This window comes from Parasteatoda tepidariorum, chromosome 1 (assembly GCF_982258835.1).
Source record: "Parasteatoda tepidariorum strain Cologne lab strain chromosome 1, Ptep-v5.0, whole genome shotgun sequence".
NCBI lineage: Eukaryota > Metazoa > Arthropoda > Arachnida > Araneae > Theridiidae > Parasteatoda > Parasteatoda tepidariorum.
The window spans coordinates 49,347,985-49,374,153 of NC_141755.1; the positions used below are offsets into that span (position 1 = coordinate 49,347,985).

The window sequence follows — 26,169 nt, forward strand, 5'->3', positions numbered from 1 at the left end:
GTTCCGCTTCCCCATAGTAAATTCTAGGTAGTCTCATGTTAACTTTAGATAGTCATATTGATCCTTAATTATATTTTTTAAAAACAATTTACAGCTTTCCCGTAACTATTTTTTTATTCATTCACACAGGTTCGTATCTCAAAGCTTAGGGCCAAATTGTATAAAAATTGAATCAGTAACCAAAAATCTGTAAATTGATTTTGTTTCTGCTATAGTTAAGGCTTCTTTTTCTACAAATTTCATGTTTTGCAAAGGCAGTTAATGATCTTATAGCCATATGACCTTATATTTTTACCCTTATAGGGTTATTTTTTTTTAGTAAATGGAAGGCTTCACTTTCTGCTCACTAACCTCCGTGATGGTCCCCATTCATCATAAAAATAAAAAAAAAAAGAAACTAAGATAATTTATTTATAAAATATATGGTTATTAAAATTTTATGTCTGAACATTTTGTTAATCTCAATGAAAGTAACAAATATCTGAATTTAAAAAAACAAACAAACTATTCTTGGAAAAAAATATTTAAACTATAGGAATATAGAACGTTCAACTCAATAAGTAACACTAATTGAGGAGTTATTATACTTGTTAAAAATAAATATCCTTGTATCATATTGCAGTTCAAGTTGGAAATGCGTTTTAGTCGTTCATATTTTTAAAGATGTTGGTATGAATGTTAAGATTTATACCTGGCAACATCTAATCTCTTTCTCTTACCGTACTGTTTGACCACTTTCTAATTTGGACCTTGTGCCACTAAACCCTACATTCAATCAATCATCAAATCTCTTCCCCCCCCCCCCCTATTTTTTATACAAAAAAGCACTTTAAATTGCAATATCATTTAAATAAACTGAAATTTGCGAAAGAAAAAAAAAACTAGAGATAATTTTGAGCGGAGTTCATAAATGAAAAGATTGCCCATTTTCAACTCTGTTGCAATTCAGTGAACTTGATGGTCTTGCATGTTTTCTTCTTCTTCTTTTTTTTAAAACTAAGTTAAACAGTTGATAATTCCTGAAATATTTTTTTAATTTTGATCGTTCTCCTTTATTTTTTATTACATTATTTTTTGCATTCTTTTAAATTGCTCGAATATTTTTTAAAATTTTAATCGTACTCCTTGTACATTTTTCTTCACAGTTTCGAAATTTCGAAACAAAAAGCAACGTACAGCAAAAAAAAAAAAAAGTACTTAAATTATAACTTTCTAACAAATTAGAATATTGGGAAAATATTTTTTATTTATATATATTTTTTACTGTATGTTAAACAGTTGATAATTCCTGAACTGATAATCGAATATTATTTTTATTTTATTTTGGTCGTACTCCTTGTACATTTTTCTACTCAGTTTCGAAATTTAAAAACAAAAAGTTACGTAAAGTAAAAAAAAAAAAAAAAAAAAAAAAGTACTTAAATTATAACTTCCTAACAAATTAGAATTTTGAAAAAAGAGAAAAAAAAAATACTGACTCTAGTTTATCTATAAAAGTTTATCAAGTTTATCATGTCAAATATTACTCTGTAGTTACATTTCTGCGGCCTGCAAAGTGGCTCGCATGGTTATTTTTACCCCAAGTTAAATCGTTCTCGAACTATAATCGAATGTTAATTTCTTTTTATTCCATCGTACTCCCTGAAAATTTTTTACATATTTTCGTAATTTCAAGTCTCATAGTTTTTGAGTACGTTAAAACAAAATGAAATGTAAAGTTTACTATACATAGTTTTCCTTAAAATAAGTTTTAAAAATAAATATAACTTATCAAAAAGTACATGTAACTTATCTGCTGTTTTACGATTGTAAAACGGTGCATGTCTGGAAACTTAATTAGGCAATATCATAGAATTATAGTAAAGGAATACAACTTTTTGTTTTAAGATTTTAATTCGGAATAATATTGTTACGTAGAATGGGATTGTTACGACTCTTTTTCTCACATTTTAATTTAAATAATGGAACAAAAAAAAAAAAAGCTGAAATGGCAAAATAAGTTGTACATAAGTATCATAATATGTTAACTAAAAAATTTTAATACAGCTTAAACAATTATATCTTAAATATTTCAGTAATAGAAATAGAACAGAATTAAAATACCTTTAAATAAAGGAAAAATAAATCATTATAAATTTTATTAGCTTTATGTTGATGGCCACTGAGTATTTTTGGATCTTCTGTGATAATGAAGGATTCCGTCATAGATTTTTCTGTCCAATAAGAATGAACCGATAAAGATAAAAAGACGAAGTTCTTTTTTTTTTTTTTTTTTTAAATGTTATACGGAGAAAAAATGATTACACTTGCTTTCAAAACTCTGATTCTAAATTTATTTTTATGTTTTGTTAAATTTTTATAAGTGTTTAAGTTTGACAATGATATCAACGAAATCCAGTGCAATATTTTAACAGCACCTAGCATCAACAGAGATTTGTATTTAAATTTATTGATTTCAGAGATTCCACAGGTGGTTGTGTTTAATAGACCATTCACACTTTCATTCTTCAATTTTTTTTAAAACCTGATGTAAGAAAAAAATTATAAATATCACCAATACTAATAAAATAATAATAATAAAAAAATGCCCAACCAATAGCAAACTAATTACAAGCAAATAAATGTGTAAGAGAAGAAAGTGAAAGAAATCCCTAAACTTTCTGTGTTTTCCCTTCGGAGAGAGATTTCTCCCTCTAATAAATGCCACTGATTGTTTTTGTGTATCTGCGCATGCCTTACTGCGCTGGTGCATTTTCTAAGTTCTTGTATCAAACGGTTCGTATTTTCTTGGGGTGTTGATTCTATTGTCCTGATTATATTTAGTGCAATAGTGAGTAATTAGCTTTTATTTATTACTAACTGAGTGGATAGTGACGTATCTTATAATCGCAAGATGAAATGGGAGAGAGGGCAAGGGCCTTAAAAACTTTGAATTAATAAAATAAATTCCCAAATAATGGGCTTTGCTTAGTTGCAAACTAAAGTTGTAGTAAAGTTTTACGTGCTGATTGTTTAAGATCTAAAACTTATAATTTGTTCCGAAATTTTAGAAATAATAATAAATATATAAAATTAAAAAAGTGTTAATAATAATAAAAAAAGGAATCAAAAAGAAATAAATTTAAAAGGTAACAATCTGATTTCTGAAATTTTTTCTCTCAATATGGTAGATAGGGGAAAGGCCTTAAAAACTTAGAATAAAATAAAATAAATTCCCATATAATGGGCTTTGCTTAGTTGAAAACTAAAGTTGTAGTAAAGTTTTACGTGCTCTTTGTTTAAGGTCTAAAACTTATATTTTGTCCCGAAATTGTAGTAATAATAAATATGTAAAATTAAAAAAAAAAAAGCGTTAATAATAATAAAAAAAGGAATAAAAAAGAAATAAATTTAAAAGGTAACAATCTAATTTCTGAAATTTTTTCTCAATAATTTGAATTAATGAAAGTCTAAAAGAAACAATAAAAACTAAATTCTCAAAATACTTTTGAAATTTTTTTATTTAATTTATTTTTCATATTATTTTTGCACTTCAAGTATAAAATATTTTTATTTCGTAATAAATTCAGAAAAAAAAATCTTATTTTAAATCCGGGCAACTTTCAGACTTTTTTTTTTTATTAATAAAATCAGTCACGGGAGCTTTAGATAACGAAACAGTTTATGATGGAATTTACAATAATGTGACACATATACAAGGTTTTCCAAAACTGAGATCAAGTGATTACCATCATTAAGTTAAATATAAATTATATTCAGTCTTAAATTAATTATTCCAACTAACTGAAGGGGATAGATATATTTCATATAAAAACTTCATTTATTTATAACAATATGAAAAAGGTTATAGCAGTCGACATGTTTCGGCATATTTTGAAAGCTCGAAGCATGTCGACTTACGTACCATCGTCATAATTTTTGAAGCAAATGAAGTTTTCATATCATTAAGTATAATTTTGTTTTAAAAATAAAATCTGTAATTAAAAATGAAATGCAAATTAATTTTGAGCGCTCGGCAGAAACCATATTTTTATTATACAGACATTGTTATAAGTATAAGCAATCATAATAACTATTTGTTATAACTGTAGAATAAAATTATTCGTATTACGCTGGGGGTTTTCATAGTTCCTTCCCTTAACATATTTTTTTCTGTTATACCAAGAAAGAAAAGCTAATTAATATTTAAATGAGAAAGTAACAAAAAAAAAGTAATTAAACAATGTGAAAAATTATTGTGGAGGTCAATTATAGCAAAGGGTGGAGCTAGAAGTCGTCGTAACTATTTCATTAGATTAGTTGAAATAGTATGTGTTTATTTTATACCCAAAAGTTCAATCATTTTAGAGATTTTAATTCCAACTTATTAATTTTAATTGATCTCCGTAATGATTCGTCATATCTTTATTTTTTTCTGAATTACTTTGACCTGCTTTATTTTCTATAAGATAACGATAAACAAACGAAACAAAATTTTATAATAATTCCCAGAATTCAAATGTATAAAAATATTTTAAAACAATTAAAAGGCTAATATTACAATTTCATTTCTGTTGAGGATGATATTTTATTATAACATTCATGATGATATATTAGCTCGCTGACCTAAACCTTTGTTTATCTTGTCCATTTCTCTCAAATTCATTTCTCAATAAACTCAACCTATGATCTTCACATTATCAATGCATATTTCATGATTTATTCAAGTAGGATAGGAGGGAAATAAAAAAGTCAATTAAACTTTTGACGAAGATTAATTCGGAAGGTTGGTAATCTAGATAATACATTTTTTTTCTCTATATTTCCAATGGCTAGGCAATATTTATCGAAGAATAGAACATAGGACAATATAACCTAGTACAGTATGACATAAAACAATTGAATATAAAAGAATCGAGCATGGAACAATAGAACATTGTATAGTAGAACATAAAAGAATATCACATTGATCATAGAACAATAAAACATAAAACAATTAAACATGGAATAACGAATATCAGACAATAGAGCAATTAAAGATAAAACAGTAGAAAAAAACAACATTTATAGAGCAAAGCATAGGACATAGAACAATAAAACCGAATAATAGAACATAGAACACAGTCATTGCTCAAGGAGGGCCCTTCTTCCTAATATCTTCAGACTTTAGTAGGTTCACAAGGAGTTCCCACATTGGTGAACGTGGTTACTTATTTCGATTACTTCTCCAGAATCACATATTGGACCAATAGGAATGGTTGTAAAGGCTATGCAATGAAGATGGGTGAATTGATCCTTAATCATCTCCTTTAAACAGGTGGAAGGTAAACGCAAATAATCGAAAACTTAAATAACAGAACATTAAGCAATAGAACATATAGCAATATCTCATTGAATATAGAACAATAAAGCATAGAACAAAACAGAACAATTAATCATAGAATAACAAACATACGACAATAGGGCAATTGAACATAAAACAGTAGAAAAAAAACAATATTTGTAGAACAATAAACATGGAGCAAAGCGCAGAACACTGGAATATAAAACAATAAAACTTAGAACACAGAACACGGTCATAGCTCAAGGAGAGCTCTAGCTTCCTAATATCTTGACACCTTAGTAGGTTCACAAAGAGCTTCACATCGGAGAACGTAGTAACTTATTTCGATTATTTCTCCAGAATCACTTATTGAACCAATAGGCTATGCGGTGAAGAGGGGTGATCGTCTCCTTGAAACAGGAGGAAGGTAAACGCAACTGCATTTCATCTTGATTTATCAGGTATAAGTGAAGAGATTTACATAGTAAATAAAAATATCTTTATTAAAAATCAAGATTTGAGTTTTTTTCTTCTTTTTTTTTCTTCACTGCAACGAAAAAGAATCATTATAACATAAGGTCTGCAACTATTAATGACAATAACGATTGAACAGAAGGTGAAAAGAGATCAAACATAATACTTGATCCATCAGAATGTTTCTAAATACTTACCTATGAAATTATAGAAAAGTCTTGGAATATTTCCTTAAAAAAAGATAAAAATTAAATATTAAACTTTTTCTTAAAAGTAACAAGTTGTTTTTTCTCAAAACCTATTAAACCAATTGATGAATATAATTACTCTGTTTTATTTGTTATTGCCGTTAGCGCCTGAATTTTTAATATTTTTTTTTAATTCATTAATGGATAAAGAGACATAGATTCTTTTTTTTTTAAACCAAAATGTTTTTGGTTTAATTTTCCAAAATTGTGTTTTGAGTATCAAAATTATATTTTAAAAATATAGTTAAAAATTCGAGGGATGTTTCAAAAAAGGCATATTTTTTTGTCAATTATATAAAGTTAAAAATTCAAATTAGACGAAAAATTCTTGATTGATTCACAGAAATAATTTTGTGTGTGTTTTGTTTCGTTACTTAATTAGAATATACAAATGCAAAACATATTTCTCCAATCATATTCACTTTAGGCTATTAAGTAAATAAATAAAAAAAATCAGTCAAGACAAATTTTAAACAAAGGTTCAGTTAAGCTTTATCAGTTTATTTTCTTTCTCGTTTCCTTAATTTGGACAAAGGTCCAATATTAATAGCTGAAAGAATGTAAATTAAATTCAAATTAAAGTGTTTAATTTTAAACATTCTTTCTCGTCGAAACGAAGTCGACACATTACATTACACTAAATTTCTTTTGGAGATAATATGACGCTGAATTCTGTTGGGAGCAATCAGTAAATTAGTTATGTCATAGAGTTTCATTAGTACTCAAGATAGTCTTAAAGTAATCAATTACAGTGACTGGTTGGTTTATAGAGTAATAAGATACGCTTCTTTTCAGGAAAAAAAAATCTCACCTCAAAAAAATAAGCGAATAAAATATTTTAAATTTCAGTTCGAATAATCTTTGTCTCAAAATGTCATTGTTTCAACTCACATATACCTGCCCTTTGACTGCTGCAAGTTGAAGCACTTCACTCTGAGCGAAGTGCTGTCAGTATCACTGATGACTGAATACTTTTTCATGCACCCTTTAACTCAGAATTTATAATAAACATACTTTTCATTCTTTTTTCATTATTTTGTATTAATTAAGGCTAAAATAAGTAAAAAATATTATATTTATTTTATAATTTATGATAATGAAATACAGTACGAAACGCCGGTGACTTTTTTTGCTTTGAAGGTAAAACACGGCTCAATTCGAATCAATAATTTTTTTATATTTCCAGTTATTTAGACCTAAGAGCTATTCATCATTGAAATTTCTTTATTTTATAAAATCAATTATTGATAAATTTTTAATTATGAATGGAAAAAAAAAGTTGTTTTTTTTTTCGCACTTCTTTTTTTTTTTTATTTTTTTTTTTTTAATGTTTTACTACAAATATAATTCCGATAATCTCACCGATTCTTTTTAATAACCATTGGACTGCTTTTTATAATCAGAAAATACCAAAATGTATTTTTCCTGGTAACTAAAGCGTCAGAATATATGCGCAATATAGAATGCCTCATACGAGTCTTTCTATAATAAATCATAAGCTTAGAATAGATTTCTCGTATTAATTTTAAGACGTAGAAATCGCTCTTTCACAGAGAGCCATAAAAAGTCAAATTAAAAGATTATTTTCTGAAGTTAATGGACAATAATTTTTTAGAAAAATACTCATTAAGAAAATCCCAAAAATTCCCTATTGTCAAAAGGGTCTTTAGAACGCATCAAAATCTCTAAATTTTCCCATTTGAATGACGTTTGATTAAGATAAGGATATTCTTACAACCAATTCCCTTTCAGAATCCATGTTTTAAAAGCAGGAGCCCATCTAGCCATTTTTTTCATGGCTAGATAAATCTGTGTCAAATCCCAACATTCCTGCCCCATGAAAACCCTCATTGTAATCCATGCAAAAATTCAATTTAAGCTCTAAAATTAACTTAATATAAATTAATAAGATGCATATTTATTTGAATTAGCCAAAGTGTCTTGGATTAACTAGCCTTTAGGCATATTATATATATATATATATATATATATATATATATATATATATATATATATATATATATATATATATATATATATATATATATATATATATATATATATATATATATATATATATATATATATATATATATATATATATATATATATATATATATATATATATATATATATATATATATATATATATATATAACCAGCCACCGCTGGGATATGAACCTAGCTGTTCCATTGGGAGGCGGAAGCTCTACCCTCTGAGCCACCGCGACTCTTTGTGTGTTTTCGACAAATACAAGAGAAACAATTTCCGAACATATAAATGAGAAAACAAATAAACAGACAAAGCCTTCGCCAAGTGCGCATTTCCTGCGCAATAATCTGCACAGACAGCCGTTCCGGTGATGATTAGAGCTGAGCATTTTCATGGAAAAAAAGTGGCGAATTAACAAACCAAGTTTTAAACGCCCTCTTTCATATTTAGTCGTCTTACGACTGGTAGTGGTCGTTAATTTTGCCTCATGTATTGCTGACATAGTAATAAAAGTAAATTAAAATAGTAAATGCTTTTCATTGCTTAAGCAGATTAAATAAAAAAAATTCTCCTTTGTAAAATTTAAGGAATGCATGAATTATGAAATGCAACAAAAATGAATTTTATCGTTTTTTATTCAAACCTAACCAGCACAAAAAAAGAGAATTAAATTAATCTTTTTGTATTTGATCTGATTGCACTTAATTCTCTTAACTATTTCAGGTACTGAGCGATAATTTTCATTCCTCTAACAAATGCGAACACAACATAAAATCGCGATTTTCGGCAGTGACGGTGTTGGAAAATCTTCTATTGTGAGTAATAAGCAAATTTAATTGTTTATAATATTTTAGTTAGTTAGGTGTTATAATTCTTGATGTTTGTTTCATATTTTAGATATGACAATGTGATCAAATATGTATTACAGGGGTTATCTCAGTATTTTAGGGCATGCAGTGATTATAGACATATTTTTTATTTTAAAATTACTCTTTTACTGCAACCTTTAATGTGCGTTTTCTTTTCATTTAATTTTCAACAAGGATTCTAAAAATATACGCGGGCAATGATTACGGAGAACAGAGTATATATCTCAAGTTTATTGCCTAGGGATAGTAATAATAATAGAAAAATCCGGGATCTATTTTACTTATTATACGTTAACCTTCCTCTTATATCTCATATTTGCTACAATGTGAATAGAGGAATGGTATGTGTTGATTTTTATATGCATTTTAAATTTTAAAATGATATTTAGTTGGGGCAATTATGGTAGAAGTTAGTTCACATTGCCCTTCAGGTCACTAAATTTACTGTCTAATTATCTCTATCGCACTAAAAACTTACATAAAATTTAAAAATGAAAAAGAAAAGAATTCGATTGAAGGGAAATATTTTACGTTTTTGTTCAGTTTGTGGGTATTGCAGTTTATAAATATATTTATTAATTATTTTATTAATAATTTATATAGTACGAGTAAATGTAATTTTTACAATTTCCCTTCATTTTTCAGACACTACATTTTACATAGGGTGTTCAAAAAGTCTGTATCTGTAAAGTAAAAGCATAATATCTAGAAATATACACACAGGATCAAAAATCTAAAAATATTTTTGTCAAAATTTTTTAATACAGTAATTCAATGATATTAAACTTGACTACCCAACCTTACCCTTTGTGGGTTCAACTTCAAAATCTTAAGTTGGAATCATCCCCCCTTTTCTTGAAGACTTCGGTTCGCTTGAAAAGTTTCTCGATCAATAAGTTTTGAATTTTGGTTCACAGATAGTACAGTAATCGCCAAATGTAAATGCGTCACGAAAAGTTTTTAAAGGGCAATATTTCAAGAAATACACGTCAGATCGGTGAAATAAAAATGGACGCATTTAACATTTCGAAATAAAAAGTAAATCTTTTGCTCATCAGCCCGTTTTGGGTCAGGGGGTCATGGAGGTTAAGGCTCCTCAATTTCATGATCAACGGCATGATTGTGGCAATATGCCGAAGTAAAGTAGCATTGCTACTTTACTTCCTAGATAGGCTAGTACCCATCGATGTCATCGATGATTTGATTATGAAAAACTTCTTTAATAACTTCAAACTTGAACCTTGTTCCACCCCATGTAAGTTCTAAGGGGTTTGCCTGATTGTGGATGAGGGGGTTGTTTATGTAGTAATCTGTGAAATAAAATGTTAAACCTTGTGGATCAAATGGAGGTACTTCTTCCTGGTGAATCTAAATCTGTAATAAAAGAATTCAGGCACCAGATACAAACTTGTAGATCAAATGTAGGTACTTTTTCCTGGTGAATCTAAATCTGTAATAAAAGAATTCAGGCACCAGATACAAACTTGTGGATCAAATGGAGGTACTTTTTCCTGGGGAGTTTAAATCTGTAATAAAAGAATTCAGGCACCAGATACAAACTTGTAGATCAAATGTAGGTACTTTTTCCTAGTGAATCTAAATCTGTAATAAAAGAATTCAGGCACCAGATACAAACTTGTGGATCAAATGGAGGCACTTTTTCCTGGTGAATCTAAATCTGTAATAAAAGAATTCAGGCACCAGATACAAACTTGTGGATCAAATGGAGGTACTTTTTCCTGGTGAATCTAAATCTGTAATAAAAGAATTCAGGCACCAGATACAAACTTGTAGATCAAATGGAGGTACTTTTTCCTGGGGAATCTAAATCTGTAATAAAACAATTCAGGCACCAGATACAAACTTGTGGATCAAATGGAGGTACTTTTTCCTGGGGAATCTAAATCTGTAATAAAAGAATTCAGGCACCAGATACAAACTTGTGGATCAAATGGAGGTACTTTTTCCTGGTCAATCTAAATCTGTAATAAAAGAATTCAGGCACCAGATACAAACTTGTAGATCAAATGGAGGTACTTTTTCCTGGTGAATCTAAATCTGTAATAAAAGAATTCAGGCACCAGATACAAACTTGTAGATCAAATGGAGGTACTTTTTCCTGGGGATTCTAAATCTGTAATAAAAGAATTCAGGCACCAGATACAAACTTGTAGATCAAATGTAGGTACTTTTTCCTGGTGAATCTAAATCTGTAATAAAAGAATTCAGGCACCAGATACAAACTTGTAGATCAAATGTAGGTACTTTTTCCTGGTGAATCTAAATCTGTAATAAAAGAATTCAGGCACCAGATACAAACTTGTAGATCAAATGGAGGTACTTTTTCCTGGGGATTCTAAATCTGTAATAAAAGAATTCAGGCACCAGATACAAACTTGTAGATCAAATGGAGGTACTTTTTCCTGGTGAATCCACATCTGTACTAAAAAATGCGGGCATCCATTCTAGTTTTAAAGTGTCCCCCTTCATTCCTGAGAGGTGGGATTGAGTGGTGGAGTTTAATCTGTCATTGCATGCATTTTTTGAAAATATTTCCACTCATATTTTTAGATCCTTGATCCAGTGCATATTTTCCGAAACATTCAGCAACTTTCCTACCTTTCGGACATTCTGTATACTACTATCATGATTTTTCAAACAATTTTTGCAATCTGATTTAATATTACTTTAAAACTTTTTAGGTGATTCGGTATGGGTATCAAGAGTTTCATGAAAAACTTGCTCGAGATTTGGAAGATGACTACAATCTGGTGAGAAAATTAAATTTTCATTTTGAGGTGTTTTATTAAATTTTTTGTTAATTATTCGCATAAAATATTTATTATTATAATCGAGTTGAATTTTCAGAATCTCCGTTGGCATTAATTGTTTCGTGATCATTCACGAAGCATCAAGGTGTCTTTTACGAAAAAAAGAAAGAAAAAAAAAATAGCGAAAGTTTGAGCTTTTGGGATATATATGCAGTCGCAAATGCCTTGCATATGCAGTCGCAAATGATAAAGCAGACGAGACAGTGTTGGGTGGATCGTAGTGATCCTGTTTGGCCTGGGAGATCTTCGGACCTCGCATGTTAGGACTGCTCCTACAGGGATCAAGGCTTTGATGTTCGAGACGCCGTAGATTCAGCTGAGGAACATATTGCTGTATGTCTGTAGTTGTTAGAAGTGGCGAAACATGTCACCAGGAATCTTTCAGAACATTAGGAGTTTAATGTAGCGCCATTGAGAAGCTAATGTGACTGCTTCTGGCTTGAATTATAAACATTTTTTGTAGTACGCAGTTGCTTGCCAAAGTAAAACTTGTCATTAAAGTGATTTCTGTCACGCTATTATTTTGTTGTGTCTGATATTTTTTTCATTTCTTCTTTTAACTGTGCTTCGCATAGAAAGCAATCTATAACTTATCAATGCTATCTGATTTTGATTTGTCTCTGTGTCCCCTACATTTTCTGCAAGCTTGTAGCACTGGTACTCAAACATCCAGAGCAATTAATTTCTGCGATTTTTCATAAAATACAAAGTAGGTGAATAAGAAACATACAAAATTGTGAAAGAAATTATATTCAGATATTACTGATTATTGATTGAAACTTAATTAATTTAACATTTTAGATTCAAATTTGTTATTTTTCATCAGTAAACAAATGTATGATTTTTTTTGGACAGTTATAACTTTAACGCATCTTCATTTTTAGACACTCAATTATTTATCTCTACATTTTAATAACTCAGTTTATCCCTTTGGTCACACCATTTCCAAATAAGGAGGCTTGAAGAGATTTTACTTTTTAAAAAATTATAAATAAAAAGGGTAGTTTATAGTTCAAGTAAAGTATGTTTGGTATCATAGCGGCTCAAACCTCTAACTTTGAGACAAAAAGTATTATTAGAAAAACCAGAATATGATAAAATTTATCGTATTTTTGGTTGTATGATGGTAACACCAAAAAAGCTCGGTACTTTTTTCCGAAGTGCTTTGGTAATGATTTTGGTAAAATTAATAGTAAAATATAATTTTATAATAATTGATAAAATTTGGTAAATGGGAAAAGAAATCTGGTTATTTTATCATGATGCTTTAGAACCTGGCACAAAAAACATTTATTCGCTTTTTTTTTTTTTTTAAGTCTTAAATGTCATTACCATAGAGTACGATAATATACATTTTGATACACCGTGTATTCTTATATTTTGATATGATATACATTTTGATACACTGTGTATTAAACCATTTTTATATGACATACACTTTGATGCATGATGCATACCTTTTGATACACCGTGTATTTAACTATTTTGATATGACATACATTTTGATACATTATAGACATTTTGATACACAGTGTATTCAGACATTTCAATATGACATACATTTTGATACACCGTGTATTTAATCATTTTGATATGACATATATTTTGATACATTATTATAGACATTTTGATACACAGTGTATCCATACATTTTGTTATGACATAAATTTTGATACAAAGTTGATACATGTATTCATAACAAAGATAACTGTTACGCTACTGGAAAATATTTGTTCACTGAGTTCCCTGCTGTGCTATGATTGTTGTAGAGCGAAAAACTGGTTTTCTGAGGGAAAAGTAATCAGATCCGATTCTCAGTTAAATTCATTGTCGGTGAGTTAAAAGATTAATTCGGTTAAAGAAATCAAAATTAGAAAAAAAAATTACGGCCCAAATATTTTATGTAATTGTTATATTTTATGCAGAATGTTTGAAGATAAAGAACTATTGTACTGTTATTTATAAATTTTATTTGTTTACGTAACTCAATTACTATTTTTTGTTGTTGATATTTACAGCTAAGAGACATAGATGGAAAACAATACCTGCTAAGTATTCTGGATGCTGTTGGCAATGTGAGTTATTGTGACTATCAGTATTTTACTTCCTCAGATTCTCAAGCGGAAACGATGTTTAGGGGAAATTTCTTCTTAGAAATGTACTTTGTTTATTAACCATGGGTAAATATCTGGTATCTCAGAAGGGATAAACCAAAATCTTCAAATTCTATTCAATTGCCTAAAAATGGAGAGCAACATGAAAAAATTTCCTCTGATTATTTCACTAAATCTCCTCAAATAGTGGATTCTTTGAGAAAATATCATCTGTTTAGTTTTTTGTTCAATGAAATTTCCCTCATATAGTGAATTATTTGACAAACTGTACCCAGGACAGCAGATTATTCAATCAAATTTGTCCTATATATCACGAAAAAAAATTTCCCTTTATAGCGAATTATTTGAGAAAATTCATCCGGGTTAGCGGATTATTCAACCAAATTTCCTTCCTACGGAATGTTCTATTTGTTAGAATTTTTTTTTTATCAACACATAAGTTTAGATCAATACATATGTTTAGAATTTTTACTTAAAGATAAGAAATTAATATATAATAAAAAAAGAAGAAAAGAAGACGTTAACATTATAAAAAGTATATTTAATTATCAACGAGGAAAGCAAGATTGAAGACATCGAAGACTTTCAATTTTACAACAATACAATGCAACTGTAGTTTTTCTGCAGATTCATCAGAAAATATACTTCTGAAAGAATGACTGCTCCAAATTTGTTGCAAAATAATCACAGATTTAAAGTTTCAGTTTTTTTTTGAATTTATGGTTTTAAAGTAACTTCACTTAAACTATAGTAATTTTGCAGACAATAGCTAAAAGTTTTTTTTAAGAAACAAATTACTGATAAATTATTTCACATTATCTGCAAAATAACTGCAGTGTTTTTACAGTTAAGATTGCACTATAGAAAATCTGCAGTTCACTGAAAAAATAACTACAAAACTAATTCAGTTCTGAAGAAAAACTGCAGTGCCCCACTACACGGGGCTGGTGTGGGCGAGCTATGGGGCTAGGATGGACCAACTTGACAACTTGTTAAGTAAGCTCAGAAAGGTGTATTTAAGCCAAATTAAAACTCATTTTAATCTAAGCCTTATTGGAGAATAAATATTGCCTTATATTGATGAAAATGCGACTTCGTAATAGAGCATTTTGCTATACTAAGAAAGACATTTTAAACGTAAATCATCGAATTTAGAAACCATTATTTGATAAATATTTTGAATTTTTCTTAATTTATGAAAAAAAAATTAAAATGCCAACTTAAAATGTGTATCGAGATGCAGTACTTTTAGTTTTGCTTATTGGTAATGGCAGTTTGTTAACTAGTTACTCATTTGAGATTTGAGAAATGTTATTTTCTTCCTCAAAAACGAAAGATTCATCATTAGAAGAACTATATCCATCTTCTTTTCTTAAGAATTGAGCATCATAATCTGCAAATATATAAACAACTTCCATTTTGCCAGAACAATGCACAACACCGTTTTTAAATTTTTTTAATAAAAAAACTTGACTAGCACAAAATCATTAACCCTTATTTAGTCAAAGAAGTTTCAATTCATTTATTTTGATAAGATATCATTGCATTTTAAGACTAACTTTTAAATGAAAAATTCACTTGTTCGCAGCCCTACCACCATGCATCTACGAAGACATATATTGCTGTTTATTTGAAATTATGCAGAGCAAAAGTTAATATTAAAATAGGTAAAAAACAGTATTATTTATAACATATTATCACCCTCAATTGAAATTCAGAAAATAAATACGTTATTAAAATTGTAAAGAGAAATTTTTAAAGTTACTTTTGCACTTTAGAAGTTTTCTATTGCTTGCTTGCTTACTTATGCCTGTTTAGGCAGAGGGGTACGATTGCTTTTGTTTTCCAGTGGCGCCATCTACGGCCAAGAATTCGATTTCTGCCACACCATACGTCACACCCGTATTTAGGGCGGACCCATTCATACATCCATTCATTCATTCATCCACAGATCGTACTTTTGGCATGAATCAGAGAACGATCGATCTCCAATCCAGTACCCCCAGAGGTATTGATTTGTTATGGGAACATGGAGGACTTTGCGACTCGACAGATTTAACGTACATCAGTCACCATTTACTACACGGGGCCGGTGGGGTTATAAACCCACGAACTCTCGGACATGGGCCCAGCGCCCTACCGACCTGGCTATCCGTGATCAAAAAAGAAAATTTCTTTTAAAATATTTACAGCGTGATTAAGCAACTGTTCATGGAAGTGTTCCCCATTGTTACAAATTCACGCATATTGTAATTCGAAAAATTATTGAATATGTCCCTTTTAGCCCCATATCAACACTATCCCACATTCTCCCTTTCTAATACTTTTTTTCCTTAACTAATCATTTGGGTTTTCAATTTATAGCAGTTTCTTTAAGATTGTTTTATAATAAACTAGTTAGTAATTTTCGACCAATTATATTTTAGTTGAATGCAAAAAATTCTCATAATTAGACTTTTGAATTTAATATTGCTTTTATTCCGATGGTAATCATAAAATATGATGTTTGCATATTGTTTTCATAAGCTTGTAATTTTGAATATTTTAATCGGAATTTTTCTTGAAAATTATTTAGCTATATTTGTTTAATTTTCTAAATTCGTAACGATAAAAATGTTAGCTTTGATATAAATATAAGGCAGACTATTTTGTTTTTGAAATATGTTATTTTTTTCAGAGAAATTTCAGTGAAAATTGCAAAGAATTTACCAAAGAATGTGGGGGATTTGTTCTCGTGTATTCCTTAACAGATAAGTCCACTTTCAATGATTTGCAAGATTTAAGGGAACAGGTATTAAGAATGAAATGCAGAGATGATGTAAGTGTAAAGGTGGTTTAGTTTTGAAAATATATATTTGGATATGACTGCTTGAAAAAATTTAATTTCGTTTGCTTCCTTAATTTATTGATTTCCTATTGTTCTAAACTAACTGGATAACTCAAAATTAACCAATGATTTGAAAAAAAAAATGAAAGGAATATACGGTTTACTGTGCTCTGCTTAGAAAGCTAATTACTTTATTATTACCAATTTTCGAAATAATGAAACATTTCTCACCAGATGGCTATGCTAATTGAAAAAAACTGTAAAATAATGTTTTTTTTTTGCGGCTTGAGAGACCGTTCCAATTGAAATATTTGGGCAAACAACTGTTAATTATTTTCAGACTTAATAAAAATAACGATTCTTTTGAAAAAAGTTCTTAATAGTTTTTCTGAGTAACCAGCGCTATCTGTTGAAGAACTTTGGAGATAATTTTGAAACTTTAGGAGAACAAAATAACTGGCTTCCGAAGCTAAACGAAACAATCTACTTAAAAAAAAAAAAAAAAAAAAAAAAAAAAAATTAGGATTAAATTACGGTAAAAAGTACCGACATTCAGAGTGCCGATACTTTTTACCGTAAAATCCATTTTACTGAAACATGTTACGGAATAAAAAATCTAATATATAGTAAGTTTTACAGTAATAATAACCTTAAAGTCACTGAATGACTCTAATTAAATAAAGATTGCTGTAAAAATTACGGTATAACATTTTATGGTAAAATTATTTCACCCCCCCCCCCCAAAAAAAAAAGAAAAGTGGCAGAAGGGAAAAACTGACTAGTCGCCACGATAGTCACCTCTGGAAAGGAGGCGCAGGTTCCCATTGGCGCAGGACGGTCGAGCTTTCCAGTGTGGCATTTATTTAGAAACCAAACAGCAAAATACATGAAAGCCCAAAGATGGCTACACAATACAAAGCTTTACATCTCCTATTATAGTTATATGTTTGTATTTTCATTTCATAAGACAACATTTTATGATAAAAATAGACTTCGGAAGAAAATGATTTTATGGTAAAAATGGATTTTACGGTAAAAATGGATTTTACGGATGACGTACCCAAAGTGTCGGTACTTTATACCGTGATTTAATCCGGATTTTCTTTAAATGCACTATTTTTTCTCCTTTTTTTCTTTTCTATATTTTTAAAAATCGATTTGCATAAGGCATTTTTAAGACATCCGGTATTTTCCATAGCTCTTGGTTTTGTTCATAAAGAAGTCTTACATTCCTTTATTTACCCACATACTCAGAAATATTTAATTAATAAAAACAAAGATTGTCCAGGTCGCTTTTAAAATCTGATACGAATCATCGAAGCACTCTTATAAATTTTTGCCAAGGCCCAATTTTTTTTTTAAATGTCGGGTAAATGTATTTGTTCTATAATGTGTGTCAGTTTTATAAAATTTTATGCGTAACGTTTTGAATTATGGTCATTTCTGGGATTTTTTCTTAATTATGATAGTCAGCGTATTTATTGATTCAGGTGCGTATGTATTGTAGGTACCAATAATTTTAGTGGGCAACAAATGTGACTTCGAAGATGAACGGGAGATCAGCCAAGATGAAGCTGCTAACTTAGCTAAGTTATTTAACAATTGTACTTTTTCTAATTTTTTTGAATGCGTAAGTAATTTTCTCTAAAAGAAAATTGATAAAGGAAAAATTCCACTGTAAATTTTCAGAAAAAAGTTACATTATCTTGTGTAATTAGTTTTTGTGTAGATAGTTTTAGAGAATTAGTGAAATTCAAAAACGCCAAAATTAGGACTAAAGGGGACAAACTTTTGATTATTTTGATTAAATTACTGGGACTATATTTTCTATATCGTGTGCGAGTGCCCGTACTTAGACAGTCAAAAACCTGAACTCATCGAAAAAAGGCATATTTATTCAGATAAAGTCGTAAAGTCATTTCATAACTTTAAATATTATCTGTACTAATAAATTGGCATATTTAAGGTCTATAACCATTAGGATTTCATTTAGTATGTAAAATTCCTATCATTAAATCAAAAGTTAACATTCCGTGAGTTAACTAAAGTGACTAAGTCTATTTCATTTTATATTTTGCGCACTATATAGACATAGTAATATAAATCATGTAATGCAAGGTCTAGAATATATGGTCAGTTTAAAAACTATTCCAGAAATTTTTTAGTCTACAAGCAAAGCCAGAGAAGCGTGGTTTAACCTATCATATACACTCAACAAATAGTTTTTTGGCGCTGAACTCAATAGCTAGTGCACCAAATTGAATTAAATTTTATAGCAATATATAACATCAAAAAGCAATCTATTTCATTTTATATTTTGCGCACTATATAGACATAGTAATATAAATCATGTAATGCAAGGTCTAGAATATATGGTCAGTTTAAAAACTATTCCAGAAATTTTTTAGTCTACAAGCAAAGCCAGAGAAGCGTGGTTTAACCTATCATATACACTCAACAAATAGTTTTTTGGCGCTGAACTCAATAGCTAGTGCACCAAATTGAATTAAATTTTATAGCAATATATAACATCAAAAAGCAATCTATTTCATTTTATATTTTGCGCACTATATAGACATAGTAATATAAATCATGTAATGCAAGGTCTAGAATATATGGTCAGTTTAAAAACTATTCCAGAAATTTTTTAGTCTACAAGCAAAGCCAGAGAAGCGTGGCTTAACCTATCATATACACTCAACAAATAGTTTTTTGGCGCTGAACTCAATAGCTAGTGCACTAAATTGAATTAAATTTTATAGCAATATATAACATCAAAAAGCAATCTATTTCATTTTATATTTTGCGCACTATATAGACATAGTAATATAAATCATGTAATGCAAGGTCTAGAATATATGGTCAGTTTAAAAACTATTCCAGAAATTTTTTAGTCTACAAGCAAAGCCAGAGAAGCGTGGTTTAACCTATCATATACACTCAACAAATAGTTTTTTTGGCGCTGAACTCAATAGCTAGTGCACCAAATTGAATTAAATTTTATAGCAATATATAACATCAAAAAGCAATCTATTTCATTTTATATTTTGCGCACTATATAGACATAGTAATATAAATCATGTAATGCAAGGTCTAGAATATATGGTCAGTTTAAAAACTATTCCAGAAATTTTTTAGTCTACAAGCAAAGCCAGAGAAGCGTGGTTTAACCTATCATATACACTCAACAAATAGTTTTTTGGCGCTGAACTCAATAGCTAGTGCACCAAATTGAATTAAATTTTATAGCAATATATAACATCAAAAAGCAATCTATTTCATTTTATATTTTGCTCACTATATAGACATAGTAATATAAATCATGTAATGCAAGGTCTAGAATATATGGTCAGTTTAAAAACTATTCCAGAAATTTTTTAGTCTACAAGCAAAGCCAGAGAAGCGTGGTTTAACCTATCATATACACTCAACAAATAGTTTTTTGGCGCTGAACTCAATAGCTAGTGCACCAAATTGAATTAAATTTTATAGCAATATATAACATCAAAAAATAACAAAAATGACGATACTCGTGGATAACTTAAAAACTAGTGCACCAAATAAAACGGAATTGTGTGTAAAAATACACTGATCGACAAAATTAAGAGATAAAAGACATTTTCCCAAATATCTCAAAAAATACTGAATATAAATAAATGAAATTTGGTATGGATATAGCTTATTCCATGATAATAAAGTATGCAAAGCAAAAATGAAAGTGCCATTCACTGGCAAAACCTATTGCCAATAAATCCAATGTAGTCTGAACTTAAGGAGAAAAGATGACAATAAAAGTGAGGCTTGTACAGTGTGTACAGTCAGTGTCCACTATTTAGCAAAGAACATAACTAACAAGTTTATAAGTGATCAAGCTATTAATTTTTGTTCTCTATTTATATAAAAGCAGCAAATGAAACGATCCAAGAATATGAACAGAATAATTCTTTTACCAGATAGAGAGAAATTTCAGCTATATATTTTTCGTCTGAATGACGTACCACACAAAAAAAAAATCTTGAAAAATAGCTAATACACGTCACTTACGTCATTAAAATTTTTATCGTCTAGCTAGGAAACTGCACTATAAAAAATTTCGGATCAAATAACGGGACAAAGTATCAGCACTCAAGGTGCCGTTACTTTTACCGCAAAATCCATTTTTACCGGAGCATGTAAAGGAACAAAAAATCTGATATCCCGTAATTTTTACAGTAATATTTATCGTAGAATCACTGAATCACTCGAATTATATAAATATTCTTACGTTTAATCACTAAATAACTCTTTGTATATGAATATTACAGTAAAAATAAATATTACCGTAATTTTTACAGTAATATTTATCGTAGAATCACTGAATCACTCGAATTATATAAATATTCTTACGTTTAATCACTAAATAACTCTTTGTATATGAATATTACAGTAAAAATAAATATTACCGTAATTTTTACAGTAATATTTATCGTAGAATCACTGAATCACACGAATTATATAAATATTCTTACGTTTAATCACTAAATAACTCTTTGTATTTGAATATTACTGTAAAAATTACGGTATACTATTTTACAGTAAAAAGGAATGCTAAAATGAATTTTATGGATGATGCACTCAAAGAGTCGGTACTTCATACCTTAATATGATACGCAATTTTTACAGTGCTTTGTTAGTTTTTTTCACTCATTATAATAGAAAACTATTTTTTGTGTATTTTTATAATTCTATAGATTCTTTATTTCTTTTCCTAATTCGCTTATACTTTTTGCAATAATTGATTAAATTTCCTTATAAAACAATCATAATGTCGTCTTTAAATAAAAATTAGTATATAGTGGCTTAATATTTTTTTCTCTTACTTATCGCATTTAATTGAAAAGTCCAGAAGATACTAGAAAAAAAACTTGAAATAACTTAAAAATTATGTTGTTTAAGCTTTTCCATTAATATTTTTTTCAGGTAGTGATTAACTGGTAGTAATGCTGTACAGAGGCCCCTTCAATTTTTCTCGAAAAAAAAGTGACATTGCTACAGAAAATTGTTCACTGTGGAGCATGTATATTACGACAGAATGATGCTCAACACATTATAACAATTTAACAGCGGGGTCCAGTCTGCAATATTACGTTTATTAATATGAACACATTGTTGCTAAATCCACACTGTTAACTAATTTTTGTTTGCACAGTGAGCAAAAAAGTTTAAAACTAAGACATTTTTAAAATCTGATTTCTCAGGAACTATTCGACAAATTTTGCTGAATTTAGAATTTTGATATGTAAAATTACATTCTTTAAAATGATGTAAAAATTATAGACCTTGAAATTCAAATTTTTGTACTATAATTAAAATATTAATAAAGTACAGTAAATATTTACTAAAACTTATTTTTTTAATGGAATTATCATTGGATAAATGAATTTTATATTTGTGAAATTTTGTTTTCAATTCGCTTAAAAAATTCTCGAGATATAGTGATTAATGTAAATAAAATTAACGTTAAGTATTATATAAATAAAGTTAACCTTAATTAACTCTGTAATGTAAACAAAATTAACATTAAGCTGCCCGAACTCTGAACCACCTTCCTGACTTAACTATTAGCACCATATTTCCTAGATTGCGGCTATATTTAGGGAATCAGAAATCTGAATCTGTTGTATAAAAAGTATGTCTATTTAGAAAAAGTTAGTTTTTGTGTCTGATTTCGTAACTTAAAATATCGTTTGCTCTAATTAAGTAGCATATTTGAGGTCACTCCCTCGAAATATTAAGATTGAGTTGTAGAACGTGAAGATCCGATCATTAGATCAAAAGTTATTCAGGGTGGTTCATTTTTTTTGCACTGTTCAATTTCACTAAGTTGTCAAAAGTCATTGAAGAAAAAAAATGGATTCACTATAATAAAAAATAATCTGTCTAACTTTTTATAAAAATTTCCTATAAATATTTTTAATAAATCATCATTTGAAAAAAAATCGGATAACATGAACTTGCAAGTGATGCATAGGAAAAAACGTGCAATTATTATAAAAATATTTAGTGAAAATATAGTATTTATTTAATTTTAATTGAAATGGAGAAGCAATAACTTATAACATGACCAGACGCTAACATTTCTATAACAGACTGATGTTATTTTGTTTGACAGTTATTTTGCAATCTTACATTAAAATGTTAAAAAAAGTTTAAATAATGAACAAAATTCACTAAATGGTGTTGAAATATGATGTTTATAGTTGTATCAAATATTACAAAAACTATAATTTAATACATTTAAAATTTATAAAATATAGTATTAAAAATTGGTACTTTTTGGTTATAGCCAGGCTCAAGGAAATTCGAATAATTAAAAAAAAAATCTTTTTTAAAAAACCTTTTTATTTAATTTTGCTTGTTTCCGAACTTCCTTTCTTTACCATTTAAAAAAAAATAAAGAAGCTAAAAGAATTATAAAAACAATAAAAAAAGTGGTTGATATCTAAATTTTTGTGACAACTTTTCGCTTGTGCCCGACTAACCAAAAATTACTGATAGCAGGTAGCATTTTAGTCTTATTTACTTACATAATTTATCAATCATAATTGATCGTAAGTAAAAAAAGAGAAAAGAAAGAAAAGCGGAGGTATTTCAACTTGAAATAATGAATCCAAATGTTTCTTATAATTCTTTTACTATACATTGAAATGATTTTCTTATCTCAACTGGCTTGAGGAAATAGTCACTTAAAGAATAAGTTAAAAATCAACGTTAGGAGATTTTCATATTTTAAAATGTCTCAAATAAAATTTTATTCAGTATTAATTTTCTTTTGCAAAATTATGTCATTCCATGTCTTAAGTGCAAAGGTTTTATACTTCCTAGTTTGTTTTGTGATATCCACTTTTAAGACTAGTTTCCTAAAATATTTTATTTTATTTTATGACAGCCGTTGAACATCAGACCCAATTTTTGGGTTTACGACTACTAATGTTCAACGCCGTAGCCTTGTAATTTTGAACCAATCCAGAAGACAAGGAAACTCCTGGATCGGTACCCCCAGAGGTATTGATTTGTTATGGGAACATGGAGGACTTTGTGACTCGACAGATTTAACGTGCATCAGTCACCATGTCTTCTACCGGCTACTACACGGGGAGTCTTCTACCGGCGGGGACCGAACCCACGAACTTTCCTAAAATATTGGTGCTTTATAAACTGTAATTTGTGACACTATATATATGTAATTTGCACCAAAAAAAAAGAAAAAAATATTTGTAAAACGGTAAATAAATTTTTTTTTGATGCAGACTTACATAAGTTTTTCTTTTGTAGAGTATTACGGTTATGTCATAGAATTACATTAAAATAATAAAAGAACTCTTTTAGTTTTAAACTCTTAATTTAGAAAACAATTAAAATCAAAAACGTAACGGAGCAAAATAAGAAAAATTGATATTACAGGTTAAACCTTTAAATCAGGGATACAAATTTTTTTTTATTGGAAAACGATAACTTTGGCCTGAAGACAACCAAAAATATATGGACATTAATATGGGAAAATTGGATAGTATCATTTGATTTTCCGACTAGTAAAAATGCACCGAAAACAATGGAAAACTGTGTTAGACCATTCTGTTTTTATGTTATATAGACATTAATACAATATATAGCATATTATTCAGAATAAAGCTAAGTGTTAGTTTCACGGTGATTCTTATTCCTATCTTTTATTATTATCATTATATTAGCAATAAATATGGGTTTCTATTTACTGTAATATGCTTGATGTTTATGAATCTATTATCATTGGCATATAAATATTAACGATAAAGGATGATAAACACTATAATTCTTTATCCACATATTCTGAACATTTATTGCTGCGATTAAAACTTGTTTCGGTAGTGATGTGTTTTCAAATTTATTTATGCTATTGACGTATTATAAATTTCATCATACTATTCATATTATAGATAATTGTTAATTGTAGTACAATAAGCGTAGAGTTTATTGGTTACATTGGTTACAATATATTGATTACAATAAGCGTAGAGTTTATTGGTTACATTGGTTACAATATATTGGTTACAATAAGCGTAGAGTTTATTGGTTACATTGGTTACAATATATTGGTTACAATAAGCGTAGAGTTTATTGGTTACATTGGTTACAATATATTGGTTACAATAAGCGTAGAGTTTATTGGTTACATTGGTTACAATATATTGGTTACAATAAGCGTAGAGTTTAAGAATAAATATTAATTGTTAGCAATGTTTTACCTTGATTTAATTAGATATGAGAGATTAAGAAAATGTCAATTCCCTATTTCCATTTTATTGTTTACGATGATAAAAAAAATTCTGTTATAATTTTTTTTTAGTTTGTTAATAAAAAATAATCCACAAATTTTTTTCTTCAGGAAACTCAATTGTTTAATATTTTGAAATTTGTTGTCGTTTTTCTTTGCTGAAATCGTTTTTGCTTACAGTGTGTTTTAATTTCTATTTCATCTTATGTTGTTAATTATTACTGCACACTGTTAATTGCTTATTCTTTTACTCATTACTAAATCTATCAAGCCTTTTTTGTTTGATATAATAGTTTTATTTAACATAATAACGACTTCTAGATTCCAGTGGTGGTTATTAAAGGAAAGAAAATGAAGGAAATTTCCAATTTCTTTTAACATTGTCGAAATTTTTAAATTGACGTGTATATGGCACCTATAGCTATAACATATAGCTTAAGTACATATATAGTGCGATATATACCATACCACATATCATACTTATATAGATATATGTAGCACCCTATGTGTGCATTTACTTGTGCATAGAAACTAAACCTATAAAATTAATATTAAAATCCATTAAGAGTATCATTTTCTATAATTTGTTCAAAAGCTATATAGATTTCATATAAACTTTAGGCTTTTGAAAGAGTTTGCGATTGCCTTCAATAGGAAATTTCAGTGTAGAAGTAAATGTGCCTACCGTTTAATGTGATCGCATTGACATGTGAAAGTTTTGATTACAATAAACGACTGATTCCATTAATCCGTTGAAGCAAAATTTTTCTTAAACATATTTTTAATACTTTTTTTTTTTAATTTTATATTAATTTAGGTCAAAATAAGTGAAAAATATTATATTTAGCATTTTAATGATTATTGGTTATAAAATATAGCCTGAAACACCGGTGTCTTTTTGCACGTTAAAGGTAAAATCTTCCAAGCACACCTCCCTTCCAAACAATAACTTATTAAATTTGCAGTTATTTAGATCTAAAAGGAGGAGTTATTTACCATTGAAACTTCTTTAATTTACAAAATCAGTCACTCAAAAACTTTTGAATATGGAGTAATTTTTCTTCCAAACTACTTATTTTAGTGCAAACATAATTCCGATAATTTAGCATATATTTTTTAGTAACTATTAAACAGATTCTTTTGTAGTTAAAAAAGGTCAAAATATATTTTTACTTGTAATTAGAGAGTCAGAAAAAATATGTAAAAAACGGACACCGG

The 26,169-nt window shown here is 28.5% G+C and overlaps 1 protein-coding gene across 2 annotated transcripts; it reads left to right on the plus strand.

Moving 5' to 3' along the window:
* Positions 1–2,745: 2,745 nt before the first annotated feature.
* LOC107449405 (ras-related protein Rap-1b) lies at positions 2,746–23,762 on the plus strand. 2 transcript variants are annotated; one of them, XM_087163328.1, is made up of 6 exons: positions 2,746–2,830; positions 8,741–8,832; positions 11,589–11,657; positions 13,736–13,792; positions 16,509–16,649; positions 23,587–23,762. In XM_087163328.1, the coding sequence occupies exons 2-6, from the start codon at positions 8,773–8,775 to the stop codon at positions 23,626–23,628; spliced, it is 369 nt and encodes a 122-aa protein (XP_087019454.1). In that variant the 5' UTR covers positions 2,746–2,830; positions 8,741–8,772; the 3' UTR covers positions 23,629–23,762. The 2 variants fall into 2 exon arrangements, with proteins under 2 accessions (XP_087019454.1, XP_087019443.1); XM_087163317.1 differs by lacking the exon at positions 23,587–23,762 and adding an exon at positions 18,166–20,179.
* Positions 23,763–26,169: the final 2,407 nt, after the last annotated feature.